Source organism: Choloepus didactylus, chromosome 2 (assembly GCF_015220235.1).
Source record: "Choloepus didactylus isolate mChoDid1 chromosome 2, mChoDid1.pri, whole genome shotgun sequence".
Taxonomy (NCBI): Eukaryota; Metazoa; Chordata; class Mammalia; order Pilosa; family Megalonychidae; genus Choloepus; species Choloepus didactylus.
The window spans coordinates 225,841,311-225,865,985 of NC_051308.1; the positions used below are offsets into that span (position 1 = coordinate 225,841,311).

Below are 24,675 nucleotides of genomic sequence, written 5' to 3' on the forward strand. Positions count from 1 at the left end.
GAATGTTCCATGGAAACACTCTTTTAAGCCAACTAGTACAACTCCCTTTTTTATAGACACCCTGTTACCTCTGAGATCTAACTGAGGACTATAATCACCCTCAGCAGATGAGCCAGTGGGTGGTCTGTGAACTTCCCTACTTTTTTGTAGCTGTCTATAGAGTCCCTTAGCTACTGGCCACTGCTTGACAATGGCCATAGCTGGTGGCTTTGGGGACGGGCAGGTACACAGGTGGGCAGGTGGTATGGGAGGAGGAAAGCAGAGCTGAGATGGCTGTTGTGCCCACTCACATAAGTAAAATGAAAATAGCCCAGTTAGGGAGAAAGTCATTCTCATAGCTTTGGCCTTGGAGATGCAGTGATATTCAAACCAACAAGACTGCAGGGGTCTGACCTTGGGGTCATCTGGCCAGTCCAGGAAGCAGTCAGTTTGGTTTGGCAAATATACTAATGCTCCCTGCATGTGGTGAGCTCAGGAGGCCTGGGGATGAGCCTGGGATCCTTGTTTGACCCTCTGCCCAGCCCACTAGGAGCTTTTCCTGAGTGCCTTCTCCACACCAGGCATGGGGCCAGGTGCCCGGCCCACAGGTGCAGGTCGGTTCCTGCTGCTATGATCACCTGGACCCAAGGGGAATTCCCTGAGGGGCCCCCTGGGTAAGTGCACATGCAGTCATCTGCTTTCTTGGTGTCCAGTGGGCTCCTGTCAGCAGTTTCCCAGGTACACCAACCAAGAGGCTGTCCACAGGACCCTCGTCAACCAAATCAGTGTCAACTGGAGAGGTTCCAGTGCCCTTGAAGTTTCTGGTTCCCAAGCTCTGCTTGGTTGTGGCTGCTCTTGCTCCTAGAGAACTTCTGCAATTGTCATGGCTTTCACTTTTCTGGAAATTTCTGAAATCAAAACAAAAACTCCCTGAGCTAACATCTTGCTTCTTTAAGAAAATCACTTTACTCAACAACTTTTTTTTTCAAATGTCATAGAAAATTGGTTTGCAAATTTTTCCTCTGTGGAGTTAAAGAAGGTAGGAGGCCAGAGTTTGAATCATGTGATGGTGGGTGAGCCCCTTCCTCTGTCTGTCTCTCCACATGTGAGACGCGGGGGCTGGAACAGGGATCTCACTGGCCTTTCCAGCTTTGACGTAGGATGCCAGGGAGTCCAGTCACTCCAGCAACTGGTCTGTTCCCTCACAATGCTGTCTCTCTCTCTCTCCCCTCTTGCAGCCACATACAAGCCGGAATTCCCAGGAAAGCAGTCCTTCCTGTACAATGAGGACAACAAATGGATCCCAGTGTTGTAGTGACATCGCAGGAGCTCAGGGAGAGCTCAGCCACCAGTCCACCCACCCACCCAAGTTCTCCAAGAAATTCATTGAGAGAATGTATATTACTTGTGTGACTTCTGACGACTTGGGAGGAAGCTGTCACATCCCACTTGGTGCTAGGCTGGGCTGCTGTGTTTGTCCTTGTCTGGAGCTGCTGAGTGTCTGTGTTTGTCCTTGCCTGGAGCTGCCTCCTCGAGACAGGATCTCCCATCTCTGCTGGCTCAGTGGTTTCCTGAATGAAAATGAGGAGTGGATAGAGCCTCCCTGGTTGTTTCACCGTGTACCGTCCAGGCTGGTGACTGGTGCATCTCCCCACCACAGACTTAAGGGGCTCCCAAAGCACAGGTTTAGGGAAAAGAACCATTCCATCACTGAGCCAGCTGATGGCAGGTTCTCAGCCTAGAAGTTTGGATGCTCAGCCAGGGCTCTGTGTCACACACTGTACCTGCAAAGTTAGCAGTGGAGAGCTGGGGTCCAGGCACCATCCCATTCTCCTGGCCTTGGCTTTCAGACTCCCCCTTAAGTTCTAGGAGCCAGGAAGGCCTAGTGGCTCCTGTGACAGAGACACAAGGGTGGCTAAGCCTTCATCTCTCACCTGCAGGAAGAACATGGTCACCATCATCACTTGTACTCATTACTCAACTTCTAGAGAAGCTGCCACATAAATTCATTGGCTCTTCATTCAACTGCAGACATGGGCAGGATCCTGCTGGAGCCAGAGCCCTGGAGACATTGGTTCTGGGGACAGGGAAGCCCCGTACCATCCTGCCCCTGCAGGCTCTTCCTTCCTCCTGACCTTTCCCCTTCCCCAGGCCTGGGGCTCCATCCCTGCCTGACCTGCTGCTCCAATATCAGGGAAGGACTTGTTGACCAAGTTTGACACAATCTTTAAAGAATCTTTTCCAGCCTTCCAAATCATTTCCTCTCAGAGTCTCCTCTTCTTAGAGGAGATTCCCAAAGAACCAAGAGGACATAGAAGTAATCTCATGTCTCCTCTTCCCCCAAATACTGATGTCGTTTTTCTTTTCTTTAAGTGAAGTCCTTTGAGCAGCCTTCCCCTCCCCCAACCGCCCACATTGACAGTGCCGCTCATTTCTCCTTGGCTCTCTCCTTTTACTTTTCTCTGTGAATGTTACATCCTGGACCTTCATGTCAGAACTGGCCCGATTGACTCTCCCTTTGGTGAAGGGTGGATGAAAAAGGGGGAGGGAGAGGATGGAATAACTTATCCAATTAAAGTGAATTCTTGCCTCTCAACGAAAGCTGGCCTTTTTGTGAACTTGAGATTCCTACCAGGGCCCCACTGCTCTGGAATGGAATGAAAGGCAGTCTGGAGCACTGTGTAAAGAGCAATGGAGTCAGGTCCAGAGCACATCCTTGTAGGGGTCCTTGGGAACCCACTATGTCCTCTCAGTAAGCCCTGGATTTAAAGGCAGAAACACCCATGTGTCTATCCTCTTGGGACCTCAGCTTTTCCTTGAAGAGTTGAATTAGAATCCAGGGGCTCCAAGGTCAAATACTCGCAGGGATTTGGCAGGTATTGCATTGAGCAAAACAGGTCAAGTGGGGATGGGGACTCTGGAAACTGAGGCTGCTGCCTCTCTAAAGGGCCATCCAACACCTCAGTTAAATGTTGCCAGATCTGCAGATTTTTCAGTAGAATCTGGAAAAAATTTTAAATGTGAAATCTCTTGGTTTGCAATGTGGACAACTTTATTTTCAGTAAAAATTTTTTTGGGGGCCAAACAGTGATATCACTGTAGCAGCAAGGCCTGGGGTGGGCAGAGCCACCCTGGATGCTCCCTGGGTTCCTCCTGCAGTGCCAGGGAGGCCACATTGGAGACTAAGGCAAAGGAAAACGTCAGTAATACTGATCCTGACTTTAAAACTTTGATATTTTGTTCATCATGGATTTTTTTGTTTAAAAAAAAAAACCAAAAACATTGTACTGAACTATTGTTTGTCTTGATTACATTTTGTGCCTAAGGCTAGTGCCTCACTTGCCTCACCCTAGTACCAGCCCTGATTCTGGGGGGTGGGGTGGGGTGGATTGGGAATTAGGACTATAGACCCTGACTGTCAGAGCTGGGAGTCCCTTAGAGATGTCCATGGTTTGCAAACCTTTTTTTTTTTTTCTTAAGTTTCATTCAGATGAAAGTTTACAAAAAACCCTAATACTAAGAGAAAAGCAGAGCTGCTATGACTGAAATCTGGAGAGGATACTCAGGGGCCTGCCTGCTGCCCCATCCCCTGCCTCTGAGACTCTCCAATGCACTCTGAGGCTCTACAGTTCCAATTAACCAGTTGAGACCACAGCCCATTTTATAGCCAAAGAAACTGAGGCCTAGCAGTAGTGGTGTGCTAAGAAAAGAAAAAAGCCCTGATTTGTGATTTGTTCTCTAGGGGACACAGAAGCCTTAATTTATAGCATTGGTCAATTTCTGTGGTATAAATGGTCCCATGGTGGCTGGTTTCAAGCTACCAACACAATGTCACTGACCGCAGAGTTGAGAAGAGAGGCACAATCGCTTGTGAGCTGGTAGGAGCCAGCTCCAGGGAAGCAGACTTGTCTAGAGAACGAGGGGCAGAGTTGGCCCAAGATCTCAGGTCACATGGCTCCTAGCCTTGGGCTCTGTCCACTGCCCCCAGCTGTGAGGGCCTCACAAGGTCATTCTGGACTCTTCCCACGACTTGGTTACCTCTCGAGTGGATGACCCTAAGGTTGTAGCATTCAGCCCTATGGGACTACTCAGGGCCAACCATCTGGGCACTAGAATTCTGTGGCCTTTTAGGGTGGGACATCTTTGCTTTGCCAATGGCCAGCACTTATCACCACCCTTCAAGTCAAGGGCAAATGGCTCATAGCCTAGAGACAAAGTGCTCCAGAGAAAGGAGAGAAACCTCATATGAAAAGATTCAAAGAGAGATCTTGTCACCGTAGCCCTCTTTTCTGAAGACTGCTACAAAAGAACAGTGTGGCATTTGAAGTAATACATAGGAAGAATTTTATTACTAAATACCATATGAGTATACAAAATGCATAATCGAATAACAGCTAAAAAAATAGTCCAAGAAATGTGTAATACACATTTTTTGAAATGATAAAAATGTATCCATGAAAAATATAAAATGTTGCATATATATACAATATATATTTATATATATATATATAACATAAATGAAAACTGTAAATAAGAAATGTATACAACAGCGGATGGGAACACAGCAGTTTTACACAGCGATCATTTTGTTCCAGATGGCCAGTTCTATTATTTACATGTTGCACTGAGGAAGTGAGCAGGAAAGAGATTGTTTCCACAGTAGGTGTCTTTAAAAGTCATTTGCATTGAAAAACGAGTTTTCATGTTAACTGAACCAAGGGTGAGAAATCCTTGGTCTGAGGTTGATGGAAGCATCAAGAGCGGTGGCTGGACAAGAGTCGAGCCACTAGCATGGCTCTGCTGGAAGCGAGGGTCTGCTGTCACCCTCTGGGTGGGAGCCTGCTGGAGAGCTACCGCAGGAAATGGTCTTTTGAGGAACAGTTGGCTGGGTACACGTTAACCAAGATGACAGAGCCCCTGGGTGGGCAGCACTGGTGAGAAGTTCAGGGAGTGGATTCAAGCATGAGATGGGGGTTCAGATCAGGAGACCTCCAAGGTCCCCTTCTGGCTCTGACATCTGTGGGTTTGCGACTAGAGGGTTTCTTCCCTCAGGGAAGGCATTCAAGTAACAGCACTGAGGCATGTGGAGAGGTTGTGAGTGGTGTGGGACCACTTTCCAGCTGGCCCCTGGCTGGAGCCTGTACCAAGAGGTCCAAAAGTTTGGCTGCTCAGGCCTTACAGCTCCTTAAGGATGATCTGAATCTTACCATCAAGCTCCCCCATGTCCAGCAGGAAGGCCACGTGATTGCTGTAATGCTGAATAATGTTGTTATCCATGTTGACCAAGATTCTAGAAGAGAGGAAGAGATGTGGTCAGAAATGGCAGGGCCCCTGCCATCTTGTTTTCAGACTGTCTGAATGACAGCGATGATAGTAACAGTTACCACCTATTGAGTGCCCTCACCACCTCAGGCTTCACAAACATCCTCTCTGGGCTTCATAGCAGGGCCACAAGGTCGAGATCAACAGCCCACTTCACCGGGGAAGGTGCACTGCCTAAGTGGCCAAGCCATGACTCAAACCCAGGTCTGTCAGTGACCACACCCATGCCTTCTCCACCAGATTACCTCTTTCCTAACACACAAAAGGAGGGACATATTTGAGCAACTAATACGTTGATATGGAGGAGACACATGCTCCCTTACTCATCAGGCCACATTGAGAACTTGGACATGGGGTGTGAGTTAGAGTTCGGGAGGTGTGGTGGGGGGATGAGTGCAGTTTGGGTTCAGCAGGAGGCTGTGATGTCATTCAGGCGTGCCTGCCTGAGCCTCTCGGTTCCATCCCCCATGAAGCTGAAATCTCAGGGGGATGGGACAATAGGCTTGAGGGGCTTGGCCCTCCCTCTCCCCACTCTTTCCAGACCTGGACCTGGGGCCTACCCAAAAAGGGCAGGACCTCCATGGCCTTGGCCCTTTGCAGAAGGGCAAAGCCATAGTTTATGCCAAAGGACACCCCTCTAGGAGCTGCCTCTGGGATGAAAGATGAACCAGGATGCGACCTGCCCTGATCACATCACCTTTCTCTTTGCCCCTTCCCTGCTAAGCTGTCTGAGCATGTGGTGGAGTTGGGCATCACTGTCCATTCATCCACCCATACCCCGACGCCCACCTGTCCTTCATCCATAAACCCATTTGTCCATTTGTCCCACTGGCATTTGCTGAGACCTTTCCATGTGCAGGGTCCTGTTCTAGAAACAAGATGAATTAGCCCTCGATCCTGCCCTCCAGGAGTTTAGACTCTTGTAGGGACTGGGAGAATGAATTCTTATAACCATATTACTCCAGTTCATAGATGGGGAAGCTGAGGTTCCAAGAGAAGTCTTGCCCAAGATCACACGTTTCATAGATGGCAGAGCCAGGATTCGAAAGGAACAAATCCCCCTAAAAATACAAGCTAGGAAGTGGCCTGTATAAGGAAGACAGAACACAGGGCTGGGGGTGGGGGTGGGGGTGGGTGGGGGGGCAGTTTGGATGAGGGTGAGATTATTTTTAGCAGGGTAGGGGTAGGGGTCTGAGAACCCCTGTCACCTGCCTCCTGGAAGATAGATGTCTGCTTTCATGAGGACCCTACGGGGGGTGGGGTGAGCAGGGGCCTCCACACCCCACCCTCCAGGCTCCCAGGTGTGGAGGGACAATGGGAGATGGCTGTGAGCCTGAAGACCACGGCCAAGGCCCAGTCATTTTTGCCAGCCTCAGCTAAGCAGTGCTTCTTTCAGAAAGAAGGTCTGGGCTTGGGGCTCCCAGTGGCCTAGGTGCTGCTGACAGCCAACATTTAATTACAGGATCTCATTTCCTCGGGCCCTGTTTGGAGTTTCCTGCATTTCACAGAGGCATCTTTGTCTGGGGGCTGGAGGCAGGAGGCAGGGGGCAGAGAACAGACCAGAGGAAACCAGGGCTGGGGCGGACGGGTCAGTGCTCTGTCAGCATCCAGGTTTTTTGTCTGCCTGTTCCAAGGAGTGGCAGGTATTGGGTGCTGGGCACCTGGTGCTATGTGAGGGCTTTAGGGGTGCTAACTCAAAGTCTCTCTCCTTCCCACTGCCCCAACAGGGCCGCCCCGCGGGCCCAGAGCTCACACTGAGGCGAGGAGCCCGCACAAGCCACGGGCCCTGTCTCCCTCAGAGGTCAATGCCAACGGGGCGGGAGAGGCAGGGGCTCGTCAGAAACCACCGTCACAGAATGTGGGCCTCTTGTCACTTTCCAGCTTTTATCTGTCTTCTGTCCTGGTTCCCATTAAGCCCTTGGCCAGCTGCCAGCAAAAACAATGTATTTGTTAATCTTTCAAGCACTCAGCGGTGCTTATAAAGCTGATTGTATCTACCTTTGTCCAGAGGACTTTGGGGAGAGTTTTATGAAAATAAACTAGGCCACTGATGAGAGTTTCCTGTTCTGCAGATGAGGCGAGTCTGACTCTGAGGGAGGCAGCAAATACACCCGGCCTCTCCTCTCCCAAGCGGTTTTTTGGGGAATATTTTCATTCGGTCATTTCAAACAATCCCAGCGCTGAGGTTTTCCAGGCCACGGGTGTGGCTGTGTGTTGGAGGGGTGGTGCCTCCAAAGAGCTGCTGAGTGGTGCTAGCTCTGCCCTGGGCTACCTGGCTGAGCAAATAAATTGGCCGCTAGGCCAAAGCCTTTATTTGTCCAGAGCCCTTATTTGCACATTGCTTAGCGGTTAGAGGAACAAGCAAGAGGCAAGATAAAATAGTGGGTGCATGCACAGGCGTTACACAGGCCTGGATACTTTCTGCCAATTATAACTCTGTGAGCTTGTTGCTACTCTTACACAGGCCTGGATACTTTCTGCCAATTATAACTCTGTGAGCTTGTTGCTACTCTGAACCTCAGTTTCTTCATCAGTAAAAATAGAGATAATCACACCAAGCTCAAAGGGTCAACGAGATGACACCTGGGAGTTATTTAGCCCTCTGTGTGCCATACGGAAGGTGCTCCAGTTGGGGTGAAGGGGCACCCTTCTATGCGTACCCTCCCCTCTCCCCGCACAACATGCACAAAGGCATTTCCCAGCTCCTTGGCCCAGTGCGGGGTGGATATTTGTAAGGGATACAAGAGAGGCCTGGCGCAGGTGGGGCTGCAGCTGGGGGCGTGGGCACTGGCACCCAAGGGGAAGTGGGGCCGGGCTTGTCTGGGCAAAGCAGAGCTTGCCCTCAGCCATGAGGTGGATTCAGCTCCAGAGAGCGTGTAAGCCCCAGTTTGAAACCGAAACTTGGAAGGAAAAAAAAAACCAACAAAAACCTAGACAAGTCACACAACCAAAACCAAAAAGGAGCCCATCCCAGGGGCTACAGGGATGACACTCCCCCAAAACCTTCTATGGAGGCTGGGTGGGAACCCAGGAGGAGAGGAGGGAGGCGGAGGCCTGGCCCCTCGGCTCGGCTGGATGGGGTCTCAGCCTGAACACGGAACCTGCCTCTCTTTGCAAAGCCTTCAGAAAAGGAAAATGCACAGACAATAGCCTCGGGGCAAATTCCTGAGCGTCTTCCAGGGACTACTAGCAGTGGAGTTGGAGAGAGTGTCCAGAGCAGGGGGCCCGCTGGCAGGGGGCTCAGGTCTGGGCTGGGGGGTGGAGGGGCTGGGAAACTGCCTGTGGACCCGCGCTGGGCTGGTGGATGGCCCTGGGCAGGAAGGGCTGCCCAGGCTGAGCTCACTGGCCTGAGTCTTGGGAGGGCGACCACCATGTGACCTTGCCCGCACCCTCCCAATCAAGGGATGTCCCGGACACACAGCAAAGAGTTCTGTGGGCCTTGGCACGCATCCCCAGGAGCTCTGGCTGGCAGCCAGGCCCTGCCCGGCCCCCTGGAGGGGACACTTTTACTCCCTCCTGTTTGCTCTAGCCTTGAAGGTGGAGGAAGCCACCTGACGGTGGGACATTCCTGGCTGGGCTCCCTCAGAACGACACCCAATCACCACTCCTTTCTCAGCCTCATCACCAGCCACTCCCTTCCTGGAGCTCTGCTGCCTCCATGTCTTTGCTCTGCTGCTCCTGCCCCCTGAACAAGGTTTATAGCCTCTCAGCCTTAGTTTCCTTATCTGGAAAATGTGTCTAATATTATTGACCTCATAGGGTTGCTGTGAGGGTTAAATGAGATATACTTAGCACAGTACCTGACACATACTAGGCACTTAGGTGAATGGTAGACACTGTAATTATCAACCTTATAACAAAATGACTTGTGCAAGGTTATCCAGTGGCCTTGGGACTTAACCTGGGTCTTCTGACCAGCGTCCCTTTTTCCCCCATCCACCCGGGGAGGTCATATATAAGGAGCCTTCCACATGTCTCCCCCTTCCGTCCTTCCCAACAGTGGAGTGACGCCCAGAGGCCTCGATCTGGCTAGGGGGCTCTCCACCCCAACTCCATGAACACTCACCTTCTCTGCCGAAGCCAAGCACAAACACTCTCCAGCACTGAGCATCAGGCCTCTGCTGGGCAGAGCAAACCTGCCAGGAGCTCCATGAGTCATCATTTAGAGGATGGGGCAGGTGGGGTGTGGGGAGAGAGAGGTACACCGGATGCTTACCCCCGCTTGCATTTCTTGTAGACTTTGTAAATGTTCTCCTCGGGGAACCCATACTTCTCAGAGATCTGGAAGAGAACAGTAGAAGATTCGTTGCCTGCTGCCAAAACTGGATTTTTTTCTACTATGCCTTCCCATTTCCTGATTATAAAAGTAATATATATCCATATTGTAGACAACACAAAGAAAAATTATAACCATCCATAATTTGGTTTCCTGGAGATAAACACTATTATCATCTGGGTGTATTCCTTCCCATCTTTTGACCATGTGTATAGATATTTTTATGTTCCACATAGATAATTTTATATAACTTCTTCTGCTTCACATTGTATTAGAAGCCTTCCCACAGAGTCTTGGCAAATGGCATTTTTAGTGTCTGCAGAATATCCTAAAGAGCATCTACCATATTCCTTAACCTCTTTCCTATTGTCAGACATCTGAAGGCTCCACTATTCACCACTGGGTGACCTTGAGCAAGCTACTTATGGAGATAGTAATAGTGCCTACCTCACAGGGTTGCTGAAAGAGTGAAATGAATTGATCCAGATAAAGCCTGTGAGACAGTTCCTGGCATGTACTGAGACCTCAACAAAAGGTCATTATCACTAGTTTAGAAGTGGCGCCATGGGGATGCTCCTGGCCTTGTACCCAGGTTTCCCCTCCTGGGCAGGAATTCTATCTCCATTTGATGAGTGAGAACACTGAACTCCAACAGGATAAGCCATGTGCCCAACTAGAACCCAGGTTTCCTGAGTCCATCACACCCCCAAAAGGTTAGAGCTTATTCTACAGATGAGGAAACTGCGGCTCGAAGGGTTGTTAAGCAAACTGCCCAAGCTTACACAGCAGAGTCAGCCTCCCAAAGTTTCCTCAAGCAAATCCTGTCTGGTCCCAGCTCCACCATCTGGAGTTGCGGAACCTCGAACAAGTCACCTTCCTTCTCTGAGCCTCAGTTTCCTCATTTGTAAAACAGCCACCCACAGGAATTGAGATGATTGTGTGAAGTGCTTGGCCCAGGGCCTGTCCTGTGGGAAGACTCAATGAAATGATGGCGTTTAGCATTATTGGCTGCCTTGCAGCCACAGTGAACCTCAGGCCAAGGGTTTCAGGTTCAGGTAGTGTTCTACGGGCATTTAGGAAGAGGATCAGTTTCTGCTCCTCAGTTACTCTCTCTGCCTTGACAGAGATCCCTCCAGGCAGGAAAAGTCCTTAGACTATTTATTTAAATGGTGATGTGGCTGGAAGCTACCTAGATCTTAACTGAATCTAAGGAAGAGCTTAGGAATTTTCTAGCCTGTCTCTGTTGTACAGAGACAGCACGGGCTGTCCTATAACGTAGTGAGCTCTCCACCCCTGGAGCTATACAAGTCAAAGGTGAAGAGCTGTTGGGGAGAGATCTCAAGTACCAGATGGGGAGCTGACCCTTTAACATTCCAAGCCTATATTTAGGTGACATTAGTGGCCTTTTCTGAGCCCAACTTCCTGGGGCTGGTGCCAAGGAGGACTGCTGGTATGTAAAAAGAACAAAACGGCATAGCAGAGTGCAGACGGCTTGGGCTGGAATCCCAGCTCTGCCGCTTCTAGCTGAGAAAACTTGGCAAGTCACCTAACCCTTTGGGGCTCAGTTTCCTCACGGGAAATGTGGAGATAATAACGGTCGCTGCCTCCGAGGGTTGTTAATGCAGCAGTCCTGCCAAAATGCTTGGCACATAGTGGGTCTTCAATAAGAGATACATGATGTCAGTGATTGATTCATTTTCCCTTCCCCGGCCTGAGATCTTGGGACCACACGGCTTTCCCCAGTGGGTCGATCTTTAAGCACAGCTGGCTCTGGTGGAGGCTGTGTTTGCTCAGTCTTTAGCTGAGCCACAAAGCTGGCTGTGGGTTTTGTTCCAGGCTGGGCTGTTTCACCCACTCTCTGGCGGTTTGGGGGGTTGGGGAGGGGCTCCTGGGGCTTCACTACCTAGACACCTCCTTCAGCCTCCCCAGCCAGTGCTCCCCACCCCCACCCCAGTCAATCACAACAGGAGAGAGTGGGGCCCCCCTTGGAAAGAAAAAAAGTATCTCTGGGGCCTGGCCTTTTTGGGTTTCATTCCCATTAAAACAGAAACAGGTTTGCAAAGCCAACAAAAAGCCCCGGCCTGTCAGACAGCAGGCATCAGATTAAGGAGGATTTATGGTGTGTGCGGCTCCCAGGGCGGAGCCAGGGTTCTGGCTGGGAGATAACATCGCAGAGGCACGCACCCCCTCGCCAGCTCCCCAGGTCCCCTCAAACAGGGCAGAACAGGTGGGTCACCAAAAAGCAAGGTCCCAGGATACTCCTTCCCCGAGCCTTCCTGTGGGAAATCAGAGCTGTGTGGTAAAGAGTGGGGGGACGGGAACCCAGAGCGGGGTCTGGCCAGGGTAGGGCGGGGGTTTAGGGGGCCTCTTACCGCGTTCCTCAGCCCCTTCAGGTCTGGAGTCTTCAGCATGAGGGCGTCAAATACCTCCTCAGTCTCCCTCCGCACGTACAACAGAACTGAAAAGTAAAGGGGGCGGGTTTTAGTGGCACAGGGAAGATAAATGAGAACAGCAATATTCCAGGAAATGGGGGAGGGGGGGTGTCTTAAAAAATATTATTTTAACAGAAGACTGATCTCTGCAAAGAGGGCAAACTCTTCTGAGGTGCTGTGCTGATTGGAGTGGGTTTGAGTCCCACTCTTCCACCTGCCAGCTGTGTGATCTTGAAAAATTATTTTAACATCACGGAGCCTCAGTTTATTCATCTGTAAAATAGGGGCACTCCCTCCTATTTTGCAGAGTGGTGGGAATTAATGACATAGTATTTGGAAAGCACCAAGTGCAGAATAAGGCATATTTTATGGTTGTGGGAACTTTTGATCTTAGCTGCTGGCTTGGTGTCTTCCGGATGGCCAGCTACAGCCCCCCGAAATCTGGGCATGTCTCCTTCTCAGAAGGTCAACTGAAGTCAGAGATTCAGGGTGTCAAAGCTAGAAAGCCAGACATCAATACCCCACCCAATTCCCACTCCCAGTACAAGAAGGGGAAGGGGGACCTGCCCAACATAATGAGCCTGTTGTCTTTACCAGCTGCCCCAGGATGCCCAGGTCCAAACAAAGTCAAAGAAGGCAGAAACCCTCCCGTTCTGTGGTCGTCTCTCCAAGCACTGTGGGTGCCCCCTTGCCCCCTCCCCCCAGGACTTGGCCCAAACCCAGCTCTGAGGAGTAAAGCAGCCCCTTGTGCCCTCTTGCCTGGGGTGGGTCCTGCTCTGGCTGCCTGGGCCAGGATCTGTGTTTCTGGCTTTGGGAAAGGCCTCATGGGGAGTTGGGAGGTGGGGTGGGCTTGGGAACAAACAGGGAGGGATGGAGAGTCACCTCTCTGGAGATCGTCTTCCTTGGCCTGCTTGGAGGGCAGGGGTTCAAACTCCTCAGTGAAGGGTGAGCAGGTGCGCTTCACAGGCAGCCTGTGGGAATGGCAGGGAGGGGCTCATGAGGAACCCCTAGAGGCGAAGACCCCAAGAGAGTGCCAAGCAGCAGAACAGTGATTAAGGAGTAGGTTCTGGAGTGGGACTGCATGGGTTTAAGTCTCAGCCCTATGACTTATTAGCTATGTGAGCTGAGATGGGTTTCCTGGCCCCTCAGCATCCCCATCTATAAAACAGGGATGCTAATAAAGCAATAATAGCAATCTTTCATAAAGTCCTTGTGAGGCTAAAGGAGATAATGCAGACCGCTCTTAGAACCGTATGTGATAGCAGGGCCTTGATAAACGTGGACTATTTTATCATCGACATTATGTCTTTTTGAAAGAACCAGGCCAGGTGTAAGACAGGAGGAGGAGAAGGAAGGACATGCATTTTGGGGTAAGACAGACTTAGGTTCCAGTCCTGCCTCTGCTGCTTGATAGCTGTGTGACCTTGGGCAAGTCACTTCACCTCTCTGAGCCTCAGGTTCATCATCTGTATTGTGGAGCCTTAACTGCTGACTGCCTAATTCACCAGGGTTGTTGTGAGGTGATAAGTACATAACTTGGTGTGAAAGTACCTTTTGAAAAGTACAGCTTGTTAACAGGGAAGAAATTGATAGCAACAAGAAATGAACTTCATAAAGTGCTTTCCCATTTACTGAGATCCCACATACATGCCCACCCTCTCATAGCCACTCATCCTCAGGAAGTTCCTCCTGTGACAGATTTGTAGGCTGAGCTCAGAGAGGTGAAGGAACTGCTGGTGGCTGACCGAGGGAAGGAAGTGGAGGCCCTTCCTAGCCAAGGGGCACAGGCCACTCCTAAGGTCTCCTGAAGTCTGGTGGTTGTGTGCTGGGGGTAGGGGATGGGAGCTTCAACCCCCCAAGTCCCCCAGCACAGCTCCCTCTCCTCATCCACTGAATCCGCACCAGTATCACAGAGGCTTTTCTTTCCCTTTTTACAAGCGACGTCTCGCCAGAGATTTGCCAACTTTTCACATAAAACAAATCCATAAAAACCCAAGCAGTTTCAGTGAGAAAGAAGCATGGGTGTAGATTGGGGGTTGGGAGCAGAGTCTCTGCTGCTTCTCCTGGTCCCAGCCCCAGCCTTGGAGGGTGGCGGGAGGGAAAGGCAGCTGAGAAAGCAGCAGAGGGGGGTCAGGCAGGGAGGTAGGGCCTTGGCTGCTTCTCTCCATACCTGTTGGAGCTGCTGTGCCCTGCTGAGGGGGCTGCCTGCAATGAAAAGAAAAACAATTTCCATCACATCCAGGCATTTGAGAGGTGCCCTCAGCTGCTGGAGGCTTCCAGAGAGGGTCATCCTTCGGAAGTGGTTTCAATGCTTTTCTAGCCCATTCTGCTTAGACAAGCCCCTTAAGTGAGCTGAAAGGAACCAGCCAGCAAAGGAGGTGCTAAAGAAAGCTTGGAGAGTCAATGAGTCCCCCCTGCACTGCTTTCAGGGCAGAGAAGAGAGAACGGTGGCACAGTGCTTTACACATGTGCCAAGGACTACACCCGTACTGGCTGCTCTTTTTCTCATGTTGGCTCCATATCTACTTTACTGTTCCAAGCCAATATACTAATCACATCTTGTACACAAAGGACCATTTCTGCAAACATTCCCAACTAAATGGTGGTGAGCTATACCCAATGGAAGGAAATGGACAAATTGTTCACTATGATAGGCTCTGGAATTAGGCCCTGGAATCTTGACTCGGCCACTGACTCTGTCAAGTGACCTTGTCTGGAAAATGGGTCTCTCAACACTCTTGACCTCAAAGGATGGCTGTGGGAGAGAAATGAGAAAAATGCAGCAGAGGGCTCAGCCCAATGCGTTCTCATGCATAAAAAGTGCTCAATAAATGACATCTTGGCTTGGGAGGTGGCGCAGCTTGTGGTTAAGAGCCTGGTTTCTGAAGCTGGGCTTCCAGGGGTCCAAATCCTTGCTCTGTCACTTATTAGCTGTGTGATTCTGGAAGGTTTCTTAAACTCTCTGTGCCCCACTAATTCAGGAAGAAAAATATCTACATTACAGGATTGTAGTGAGGATTAAAGGAGATAATACATGGAAAGCACTGAGGACACAGTGACTCCTTGCAAATGTTAGCTGCTATGATTATTATCCACCCAGCTTTGGCGTGGCTGCAACTAATCTGGGGCTGAAATATCTGCCTGCCCCTGGTATGAACATTTCAGTGTTCTCATTAACTTTCTTCTCTTCAATAGAATTGGTCAATGAAGTTGTCTGGCTGTCTACACATTTCTTCAATCCCTTGGGACTCAATAAAGATATTTCAGGGCTCTCACCCCCCCAGGGCGCTGCAGGCTGGAGAAGTGCACGTTGGGGATGAACAGCACTGGTGGGGTCTCCAGGTCTGCCTCAGGCTGCAGGTAGGTGGTCTCGTTGCCCCGAAAGCCAGACAGCAGGCAGCCCTTGATGCCTGCTGGGAAGAGGAAGCCATTGTGCCATGCCATCCCTCCATTCATACCCCTGACCCCCGCACAGTCTCTCCCTCCACTTCATGGCCACCCCAGGCCCTGCCCATCTCCCCACTAACCACTGTTGCTGGAGTCCAGGCACTTAGCCTTCCTCCGGAACTGCTTCCGCTCATCATCCCGCATTTTCCTCTCAGCTCCCTGCAGGGAAAACAGGGTCACCAAAGGCCTCGGTGAGGGGGTGGGGAGGGGCTGGCTGCTTTCCTAATTGCTGCTTTGCATCTTAAATATGGGCCTGTCATTTGGTGCCACTTTCCTTCCAGAGCAAGACAAGGAAATAAGAAGGTACCAGTGCCTTGCCTAGCCCAGCCCAGCCTGGCCCGGCCTTGCCAGGCTCTGCCAAGCCTGACTGAGATCAGTACAGGCTGTGAGAGAAAGACAGAAAGGAAAAGAGACATGGAGAGACATTTAAAGACACCCAGAGAGACACGAAGACAAGGAGAGAGATGGAGACATCCTGGGGGGAGCAACAGCATGGCTTGGGAGGATGCTGGGGGCAGACCCACCCTCTCCCTCCCCAGGGCCCCGGCAGAGGGTCTCCCCGCCCAGCTGCCTGCCCGCCTGCCCCCCACCCTGCCAGCCTTCCAGCCACCTTGTCACAGAAGATCTTGATCTGGCAGACAGCACGGTGCACCAGGTGCTCAGCTCCAGAGCCGCAATCATATGTGTCGATCTGCAGGTTTAGGGGGACACCCTTCACCCCCTTTTGCGAGGAGAAGTCTGTGCTCAGGCAGTTGACACCGATGAATACCTGGAGCCAGAAGGGGGAGCCGGGTGAGCCACCTGCCCAGGTCGCCAGCCCCATTGTGGCACAACCAGCCGTAGCACTGTTCCGTCTCGGCCATCAGAACGCCTGTTGATTGAGTCCACTGGGCAGGCCTGGTTTGCACCTTTAGTCCTCACAAAGGCCCTGAAAAATGTCACACCCCTCTTTCACAGATGGGGAAACGGATGCTCAGAGAGGTGGGCAAATTTTCCAAGGAGACTTGGGAAATGTCGGGGGAGGCCAGGGTTTGAACCCAGACTCAGAGTTGAGGCTCAACCCCTGATGACACAGACTCCTGCTAGGTTGCCGAGAGCAGCCCGATCCATTGGGGTCCTGGCAGGGGCATGAAGGGGCTCCAAATCCAGAGCCTCATCTTTGTGATCCAAAGCAAGAAGGTCCAAATCTTCCCCACTCCCCTACCCCCAGCTGCAGAAGACCACTTTCCTGTGAGTCCCTGAGACACAGAGGATGGGACAAAACCCCTCTCTACCCTGACCACCAGCTCCCATCATCGCTGGCCCTTTAACAAGAGGGTTCACATCTGTCAACCCCTTTGGTCCCAGCCCTGCACAGCCAGGGAGCCCTTCTAGCCACTCCCTTTTTACACACCAGGAAACAGGCTCTGAGCAGGAACGCAGTCACCGTGCTGACGCTGCCACCAGAGCCAGGTAGCGTTGCATAACAGAATGAGCCTGATTTGGATCCACCCAGACCTAGGGTGGAAAGCTGGGCTCTGCCAAGCACTAGCCATGTGGCTTTGGACAAATCCTTTCACCTTGCTGAGCCTCAGTTTCCTTATCTCCAAAACGGGGGTGATTAAACCTACCTCATGTGGCTGTAGGAGTGTGCAGCATACCTAGTATGCCTGGCAGGCAGTGACTGCCCGGCCTGCTGTCACTGATGAAGTTGTCATTAGTGGGACAGCTGGAAGACTCAACCCAAAGCCCGGGCCTAACTAATAGTGGCTGTGGGGTCAGTCTCACCTGGGCATTCCCGGGCAAGGTCACCGACTGATTGTCTACCTGCCGACTCCCTTCAGGGGCTCCAGGGCCAGACACCACCCCAGGCTGGTCTTTGGGACACTTCCCTTGGAGGTGGGGGTGGGGTGCGGTGCCTGAGCAGAACCCCTTCCTTCCCCTGTGCTGGGGGTCAATACCGGACATACCTCCCCATCAGCCAGCTCCGCCCCGGCAGAGCCCCCTCCCAGCTCACGCTGGAGAAAGCCCAAGCCTGGGGGCTTAAGAGGCTGTGAGAAAATCCCAACCGAAACCCACGGCTCCCTTCCCACGAAACTCCCCAGCTCCCCTTCCCTGAACTGGAGGCCCCAGCCCCTCCTCCAGCCCCTGGCATCTGTTTGAATAATAATAATCCCTCGCCTTTGTGCCTCTCTTTGTGTTTTCAGAGCTCCTTCACCTCCATTTTCTCCAGGCAGCCTGGACCGCCCCCCAAGGCAGGCAGGGAGGCAGGGGGGCAGGGATTCGCTCCCCAGCCTGTCCAGGCCAGGACTGCCCTTGAGATGAGCTGGGCCCGGCCCTCCTCCGACCAGGTGAGCCTGGCCCAGGGAGGGGAAGGGACAGGCCCAAGGTCACCCAGCCCCCGACTCCCAAACTACTGCCCCTTCCAGGAGGCCTGAAATAAACAGTAAACAAAATCCATCTTGTGAAACAATAACTAAGGCACAGGGAGGCCCAATAGCACATGGCAAGTTCACAGCTGGGCTCAGGCACTAAGGCTGGGAAGAGTCTTATTCGCTTTATCGCTGGGATGAAAAAGTCACTGGAGGCTCCCATTTCTTGGGCCTCTCTGATGGGCCCATCACTGCGCCAGCCTCTTAGACATGTGTGGTCTTGTGGGATCTTCTCCCCAAACCTAGGAGGGAGATTGTTTTTCCCGTTTCATGGGCTTAGAGAAGTGAGGTAACTGGCATTTAGACCCTCAGCTACCTGACTCCAAAGCCCTTCTCTTGCAACACTCTGCACTGGCCTGGAAGTCAGGAAAACTGGGCGTCCTCAGCAGCCCTGCCTCTAACTTGCCAAGTGACCTTGCACAAGGGTCAGTTTTCCCATCTGGAAAATGGGTGGATTGGATTAATGGCAATAGCCACCACTTATGTGCGAGACCTGTGCTCTACCTTTTACCTCTCTCTCCTGGTCCTCACAACAGCTTATCAGTTGATGCTACAATTAACTCTTGTTTTACAGCCGAGAAAGCTGAGGCTCAGAGGGACTAAGTAACTGGTCCAAGGTCACACAGCTGGAAAGTGGAAGAGCTGGGATGCAAATCCAGTCTGGCTGACCCCAGAGCCAACGCTTCTGCACTACTCTGTATCCTGCCCCCTTCTTTGGTGCCCTCATCAGAGCAACCGTCACAATATTAAGTGTTTCCCCCAGGGAGGGGACCCCCCAGTGGCCCAGCCCCTGTCCCGGCTGTGTCCTTCCACACTGACCTTGGCTTCCTCGTTGACGTTCCACACAAAGGACAGGGCATTATAGGCCACCTCCTCGATGTGCTGCACAGTGTTGAAGTTTTCTTTGCAATCAGCTGAAACACAGGAGACCAGAAAGAGAATCAGGAGGGAAAGGGTCTGGGGGCACCCTGGAGAGGAGGCACTTAGGGACTGGGCCTCACTCCCGGCAAGGGCACACATCCTCTCCCCCAAGAACAAGACTTCAGTCCAGGGAGGAAACTAGATTATTGTGCCCTGGGTAATGGATGGGAAAACTGAGGCCCAGCCTGGGAAGCAGATTTGCCCAAAACCCCAGAGAAAATCCCTGGTTTTGCAGACTAGGCCAGGGTCATCATTTTGGGGGAGAGGTTAGACTTTTCATCAGGATTGTGAATGGCAGTAACGGCAGTAACAGTGGTAATAATAGTAGTAAAAGTAGCAGTACCAGGAATAACAGTAATAGCAACTACCATTTACTGAACATTTATAATATGGCAAGCCCTCAGTTAACTCTTACAACTATGCTATGAGTATCCAGCTTACACCTCAGGAATATGAGATTCAGAGAGGTTTGGACATTGCCCAAGGTCACACAGCTAGTAAGATTCAGAGGAAGGACTGGAGCCCAGATTAGTCTGGCTGCCGAGCCCCTGCTCCTAACCACTCTGCCCTCTAGACTATGGCTTACTAGTCCCCTATTTGTGCCATGTTCCATGGCCCCGAGGCAGAAATCATCGCTGTGATGCAGGTGGGGCAACTGGACCCGTTCCATCTGACAACTGAAGAAACTGAGGCCCAGGGAAGGGTGATGACACAGGAAGAGAGTCTTGGAGCCAAAACCAGGAAAGCCAAGAAGGACCATGCCTTCACCCTCTCTTGGGGCCCAAGACAGAGACAGAGTGGCACTCACAGAAAGCCCTCCTCCTCCCCACTGTCTGCTGACAGAGCTCCACGGTCCCCGTTTCCAAAGCAGAATTATCCTTGCTCTGTGCTTCAAGCCTTCCACACCACCTGCTGCCTGAACTGTTATCTTAAGCATTTGGGTCTCAATCGGTTAAACCTCCTGATGGGGACAGACATGCAGGCCAGCATCCCACAGGTCAATTTATTGGATCCTGCTGGGGTCCCCAGGGCCCTGTTTATCCCAAAGCAACACTGAAAAGAGGCCACTGCTTCCCGTTAACAGATGCAAATCCCTGAAAATGCCAGTGTTTGACCTGGAGATGGGGGTCCAGGTAGACGGCTGGGGTCAGAACTAAGTCCTGGGAAGGTCAGAAGAGCTCCAGGAGTGGGGGGTAGGGAGGCAGTGAGAAGGAGGCCTAACTGGTATATGTGTGTGTGTGACAGAGAGAGAGAAGAAAGGTTTTCTACTAACACTCCCTTATCTTGTGTGAGGGGTCTCATATCTCTGCAGAGTAGCTGCCAGCACACACCCAGGCCTGCCACTAGCTATGTGATTCCAGACAAGTTATATCTCTGAAAGGTCAGGATGATCACAATTCCTTCCTTAGTGCGTTGCTCTGAGGACAAATGAGTTTACTGAGAGTAAAGTACTTAGCACAGTGCCTAGCACAGAGCAAGCCTTCAATAAATGTAGCTGCTTTACTAATAAAAATAATTCTCAAACACATGAATTATTATGTAGTAATTATTATTATTCTCAGCTTGTTCCACAGTGAATTTAAGACAAGTATATTTATACTTTTCAAGGACTTTCTCCCCATTTGCTGCTCACCACCCCCACGAGGTAGTGATAATAGCAAACACTCACCACGTATAAGCTGCTCTGAGACTTTACACATATCACCTTATAATTCTCATAACAACTCATTTTACAGATGGGGAAAGTTAGGTATAGTGAGATTAAATACATTGCTCAAAGTCACATAGCTAGAAAATGGCAAAGTCAGGATCACATCAGATCCCAGAGTCCATGCAGGTTTTATCACTGTGCTTGGCTATGACAGATGGAGAGGGAAGGCCCACAGTGAGTCAGAAAGGGTCCTTGGAAATCATTTAATCCAAGGGCCCTACAAGGGGAAACTGAGGCCTACAGAGGGGAAGTGATGTGGCCAGGGCCCTTCAGTGAAGTGATGGCAGGGCTGGGAGCAGTAACCTGTTCTCGCCCACCCCCACCCCCACCCCGACAGTCCGGCAGGCTGGGATAGAGAGCTCAGGGGGACTCTCACCCACGTCGATGACCCGCTGCTTGGCTGTGGGCTGCCGTGAGTGCCAGTGCTTCCAGAACCGCAGCTGCTCCACTGGGACCTTCTCATTGTCGAAGACAACCATCACCACGCTCTGCAAGGACAGCAGGTCACTGTCACCCCCAGACTCAGGAGAGCTGTGGGATGTCCCAGTCCCTTCCCAGATCCTAGACCCAGTGGCTCTGCCCTTTGGCCTCAGTGTTCCCCATCTCATGGCAATGGACACATCCAGTGGCACTCTCTCCCTGGGTTCCCTGGCTGTCCTAACCAGCAGGTGTGTCTTGCCCCACTCGACTCCCTTCTCAAGCGGCTCCAGGGCCGACGCACCTTGACTTTGTTGGAGGACAAGGCAAGGCCTTTGCCGCCAGCCGGGGTCCGCAGGGTGACGGGGTAGAACTGGCCCTTGTTGAGGTAGGCCATGGGCGACTCGCCTGACTTGATGTGGATGGCTTTGGGGGAGCCCAGGGTATACTCGAAGTCACTGAGAAAAGGAGGGAGAGAGCGGTGAGGCTAGGCTCCCAGGCAGGAGGATCCCAGAGGGCAGGGAGGCAGGGGTCCTGAGTCTGTCATGGACTTGCCGTGCGACCTTGATAAATCATTTTACTTCCTTAGGACTCAGTTTCCACATTTTGGGGTTCTGTTTAACAGCTTTGTTGAGCCACAATCCATTGCTGAATAAGGGGATCCCAATGGAGACCAGAGAAACCCCTGAGGGGTGACAAAGCCACAGGGGAGACTAAGGGCAACAGAACCCCAGTTTTCTAACATGGTGCCGAGCTCTGAGCTCCCACTACAGCCTGGGAAAAGGATGTGGAAATCACTCTCTCTCCTTTTATCTGTCTTCACTCCTTTCTTTCCATTCATTGATTATGACACCTTTACTCTGGGGACACTGTGGGGCTTTGTCCGCAGCCCCCTGCCCACTGCCCAGATAGTCAGGTAGTCAAGGGTCCAGAGGGGCCAAGTTACCTTTTGGGGCTAGGATAGTCCTCTGGACACGGGGGTTCCGGGGATGTTTTCAAGATGTCTGGGAAGAGCAGCGACTGTAGAGAAACACAATCCTGAGAGAATAAATGGCCATGTTCAGGCTGCTGGGGCCTCAACTCAGGGCTGCTACCTACAGCTATGTAGGTTGTGCAGTGCACAACCCAGACAATTGTGCATGGCATCCCTGCCTTAGCTCTAGGAATCTTGCATGGATTCCAATGCTCTGACCTCCTCACCATCCTCTCTTTTTGTACATGCACATACCAGTGATGCTATGAGGGGTACGGGGGTGGGCTCTCACCTCTTGCGGGTCATCTTTGAAGGTGCTGTCTGGCTGCCAGCGCTGTGTGGGTGGCGCCCCATGGATGCTCTCAAACAAGGAGTTGAGGGAGCCGTTATCATACACATCGCTGGTGGGCAGCAGGTAGCTATCTACAGAGCCAGCGTCCAGCTTGCTGGGGCCTGCAGGCAGGGGAGCTGCCTTGCCAGGGGAGGGCATGGCCCCCTCCAAGCTCATCAGGTTGTTCTTCTTGAGCAGCTCTGGGTACTCTGGGGTCCCAGACACGTTCTCAGTCAGGAATTTCATGAGGTGCGTGGGGCTTTCAAGGGGAGCGAGATCCATCTCATATTCCATGCCGTGGTAGTACCTGGGGAGAAGGGGCAGGGGCTGAGGGAGGGAGTCCTTGGCTGGACTAGAGGGGTGACCATCACGTGGACCCACAGCCCTTCTTTAATCTGATGTGATGTGTAGGCCCTCCCAGCATCCATCAAAAGGATACCGTAGCTGTCTCGGGGATGAGCAGGGATGGCGGTGTCAAGAATGGAACTAGGGAGGGGCTCAAGGTTGAGGGGACAAAGTCTGCTTTACCTATTACAGTACTAGGTCATTTTAAAAACTGGAAGTTTAATCATTGATTTCTTAGCCAAAGTCAAAATGTCCCCACTTCAAAACAACTGTTTTGAGTGATCCCATGGGGACGGGGGTGTGTGTATCTGTGACTCCAGTTAATATACATAGAAAAAAGATCTGGAAGCATGTACCCCAAATTGTTAAGTGAGGCAGGGAAGAAGGATCACAGGAATCTCTCACTTTTTACATTTTTATAAAGTCTGAACATTTTACAACAAACAAGCATTGCTTTTATAGTCAGAAAAGTGAAAACATTTATAAAAATCAATTTTGAGAAAGGACCCTGTGCACCCAAACCCACTGTTCCCAGCCGTGGAGGTGGTGGCACTGAGCCAGCTGCAGTCACACGCTGTTATGCGACAAGCCCGCAATGCCAGCCTAAGGGGTTCAGGTTTTCCTGCAGGCAGAGAGGATCCCAGAGGGTTTCCAAGCAGAGGCCCTACTCGGTCATTTTTGAGAGGTCACCTGACTGGCCCGGAAATAGGGGCAGGGTCCTTCCAGCGCCCATCAGGCCACGAGCATGGCCTGGGCTACTCTCTCCTAGGGAAAGAACAGCAGTGCCCCGGGGCACTGGTGCCAGGCAGAGGCCCACGCCAGCCGGGGGAAGCACAGGAACCCAGGGCCCCTCCCCAGCGGAGGCTGCAGGGAGGAGGGCTTTGGAGCTGGGACAGAAACGCTGCCTCCAGGGCTTTTCCACCATTATGGCTTTGAAATCTGTTTTCAGTAAACTGTGTGTGTGTGTGTTGTGATGGGGTTACACTATGACGTTTGTGGGTCCTGGGTGCTTTGCCTTTGTGGGCATTAAAAAAACGTTAAAAAATATGTTTTACAATTGCAGTGGTATAAAGACACATAGAATCCAGATATTCACTTGTTTTCTTCTGATTTAAAAATTAATGAAAACATTATGGTGGGCCCCTGAAAATATCGTGGACTGCGACACTGTGCTCCAGTGCTGAATGACCAAGTCAGTTCCTCATTAAAGAGGCCCACGCTGGAGGCGGGGGAGGGCACAGTGGCAAGGATGGTGGCCCCGGCAAGCCTCACCTCTTTCCTTGGTCGTTCCGGCCCCCGGTGCTGGAGGACAGGATCCGCTTCTCCTTGGGGCCCTGAGAGGAGAGGAAGGAAGGAAGGATTTATGCAGGGCCCTTGGCTAAGATCTGGCTGCTAGGAGCCTCAAACACCTCTCCCCATCCAAGCCCACCCCTATCCCCACCCCCACCCCCACCATGGCCTTGGCCAGGCAGCAGAGCAAGCTTTGTCAATGGGGGAAATCCTGCAAGTCCTTGGAGATGGCAGGAGCTCCAGCCATCACCTACTCTGAGCCCCAAATTAGGAAAATGAAAGGCCAGAGTGGGAAGAAGTACCTCAGGCTTAGCAGCTGGGAACACAGAATTTGGAGTCAGATGGGCGTGGGTTAAGTCCCAGCTTTGCCACTTACAAGTGCATGGTGACTTTGGATAAATGACTGCGTCTCTCTGAGCCCCAGTTTTTTCATATGACAAGAGGTAGACAAGAACACCTATTTCAAGGGATTGTGAAGATTTATTAATAAAAATAATTACTGTTTTTTAATAGAGTACTTCCTATATACCAGATCCTGTACTAAGTGCCTCCTGTGTCTTCTTATTTAACCCTCATAACCAGTCCAAGATAGCTACTCATGTTGTTTCCACTATGTGGATGAGGAAACTGAGGCCCAGAGAGGCTCTATTATCTGTAGTGGTTAGGAGCATGAACTCTGAATCCAGACTTCTTGGGTGCATTTCCTAGATTTGCCATGAACTTGCTGTGTGACTTGGACAAGACTGTTAACTTCTCTGGACCTCATTGTCCTCATCTGTAAAAACTGGAATACTAATAACAATACCAATGCCAGGGGTTG

General features: G+C 51.5%; 2 protein-coding genes across 12 annotated transcripts in view; one reads left to right on the forward strand and one right to left on the reverse strand.

Annotated features, from left to right (window-relative positions):
• STPG1 (sperm tail PG-rich repeat containing 1) overlaps window positions 1-2,575 on the forward strand; it is a 62,555-nt gene extending 59,980 nt beyond the window's left edge. For all 11 annotated transcript variants that reach the window (XR_005215468.1, XM_037828170.1, XM_037828173.1 and 8 more), the window contains one exon: window positions 1,218-2,575. Coding sequence is in view for 10 of the 11 variants with exons in the window: in XM_037828170.1 (XP_037684098.1) it covers window positions 1,218-1,294 (77 nt within the window). In the remaining variant the exon portion in view is untranslated. The remainder of the gene's footprint in view (window positions 1-1,217) is intronic.
• A 1,815-nt stretch (window positions 2,576-4,390) lies between these two features.
• Window positions 4,391-24,675, reverse strand: part of GRHL3 (grainyhead like transcription factor 3) — a 34,926-nt gene continuing 14,641 nt past the window's right edge. Inside the window, exons 3-16 of the mRNA XM_037818273.1 lie at window positions 23,838-23,899; window positions 22,182-22,527; window positions 21,863-21,936; window positions 21,221-21,374; window positions 20,876-20,987; window positions 18,687-18,781; window positions 16,067-16,225; window positions 15,537-15,615; window positions 15,286-15,419; window positions 14,180-14,214; window positions 12,892-12,980; window positions 11,950-12,035; window positions 9,518-9,582; window positions 4,391-5,269 (exon numbers count right to left, since the gene is read on the reverse strand). Of these exons, the coding sequence (XP_037674201.1) occupies window positions 5,155-5,269; window positions 9,518-9,582; window positions 11,950-12,035; window positions 12,892-12,980; window positions 14,180-14,214; window positions 15,286-15,419; window positions 15,537-15,615; window positions 16,067-16,225; window positions 18,687-18,781; window positions 20,876-20,987; window positions 21,221-21,374; window positions 21,863-21,936; window positions 22,182-22,527; window positions 23,838-23,899 (1,605 nt within the window). The 3' untranslated portion in view covers window positions 4,391-5,154. The remainder of the gene's footprint in view (window positions 5,270-9,517; window positions 9,583-11,949; window positions 12,036-12,891; window positions 12,981-14,179; window positions 14,215-15,285; window positions 15,420-15,536; window positions 15,616-16,066; window positions 16,226-18,686; window positions 18,782-20,875; window positions 20,988-21,220; window positions 21,375-21,862; window positions 21,937-22,181; window positions 22,528-23,837; window positions 23,900-24,675) is intronic.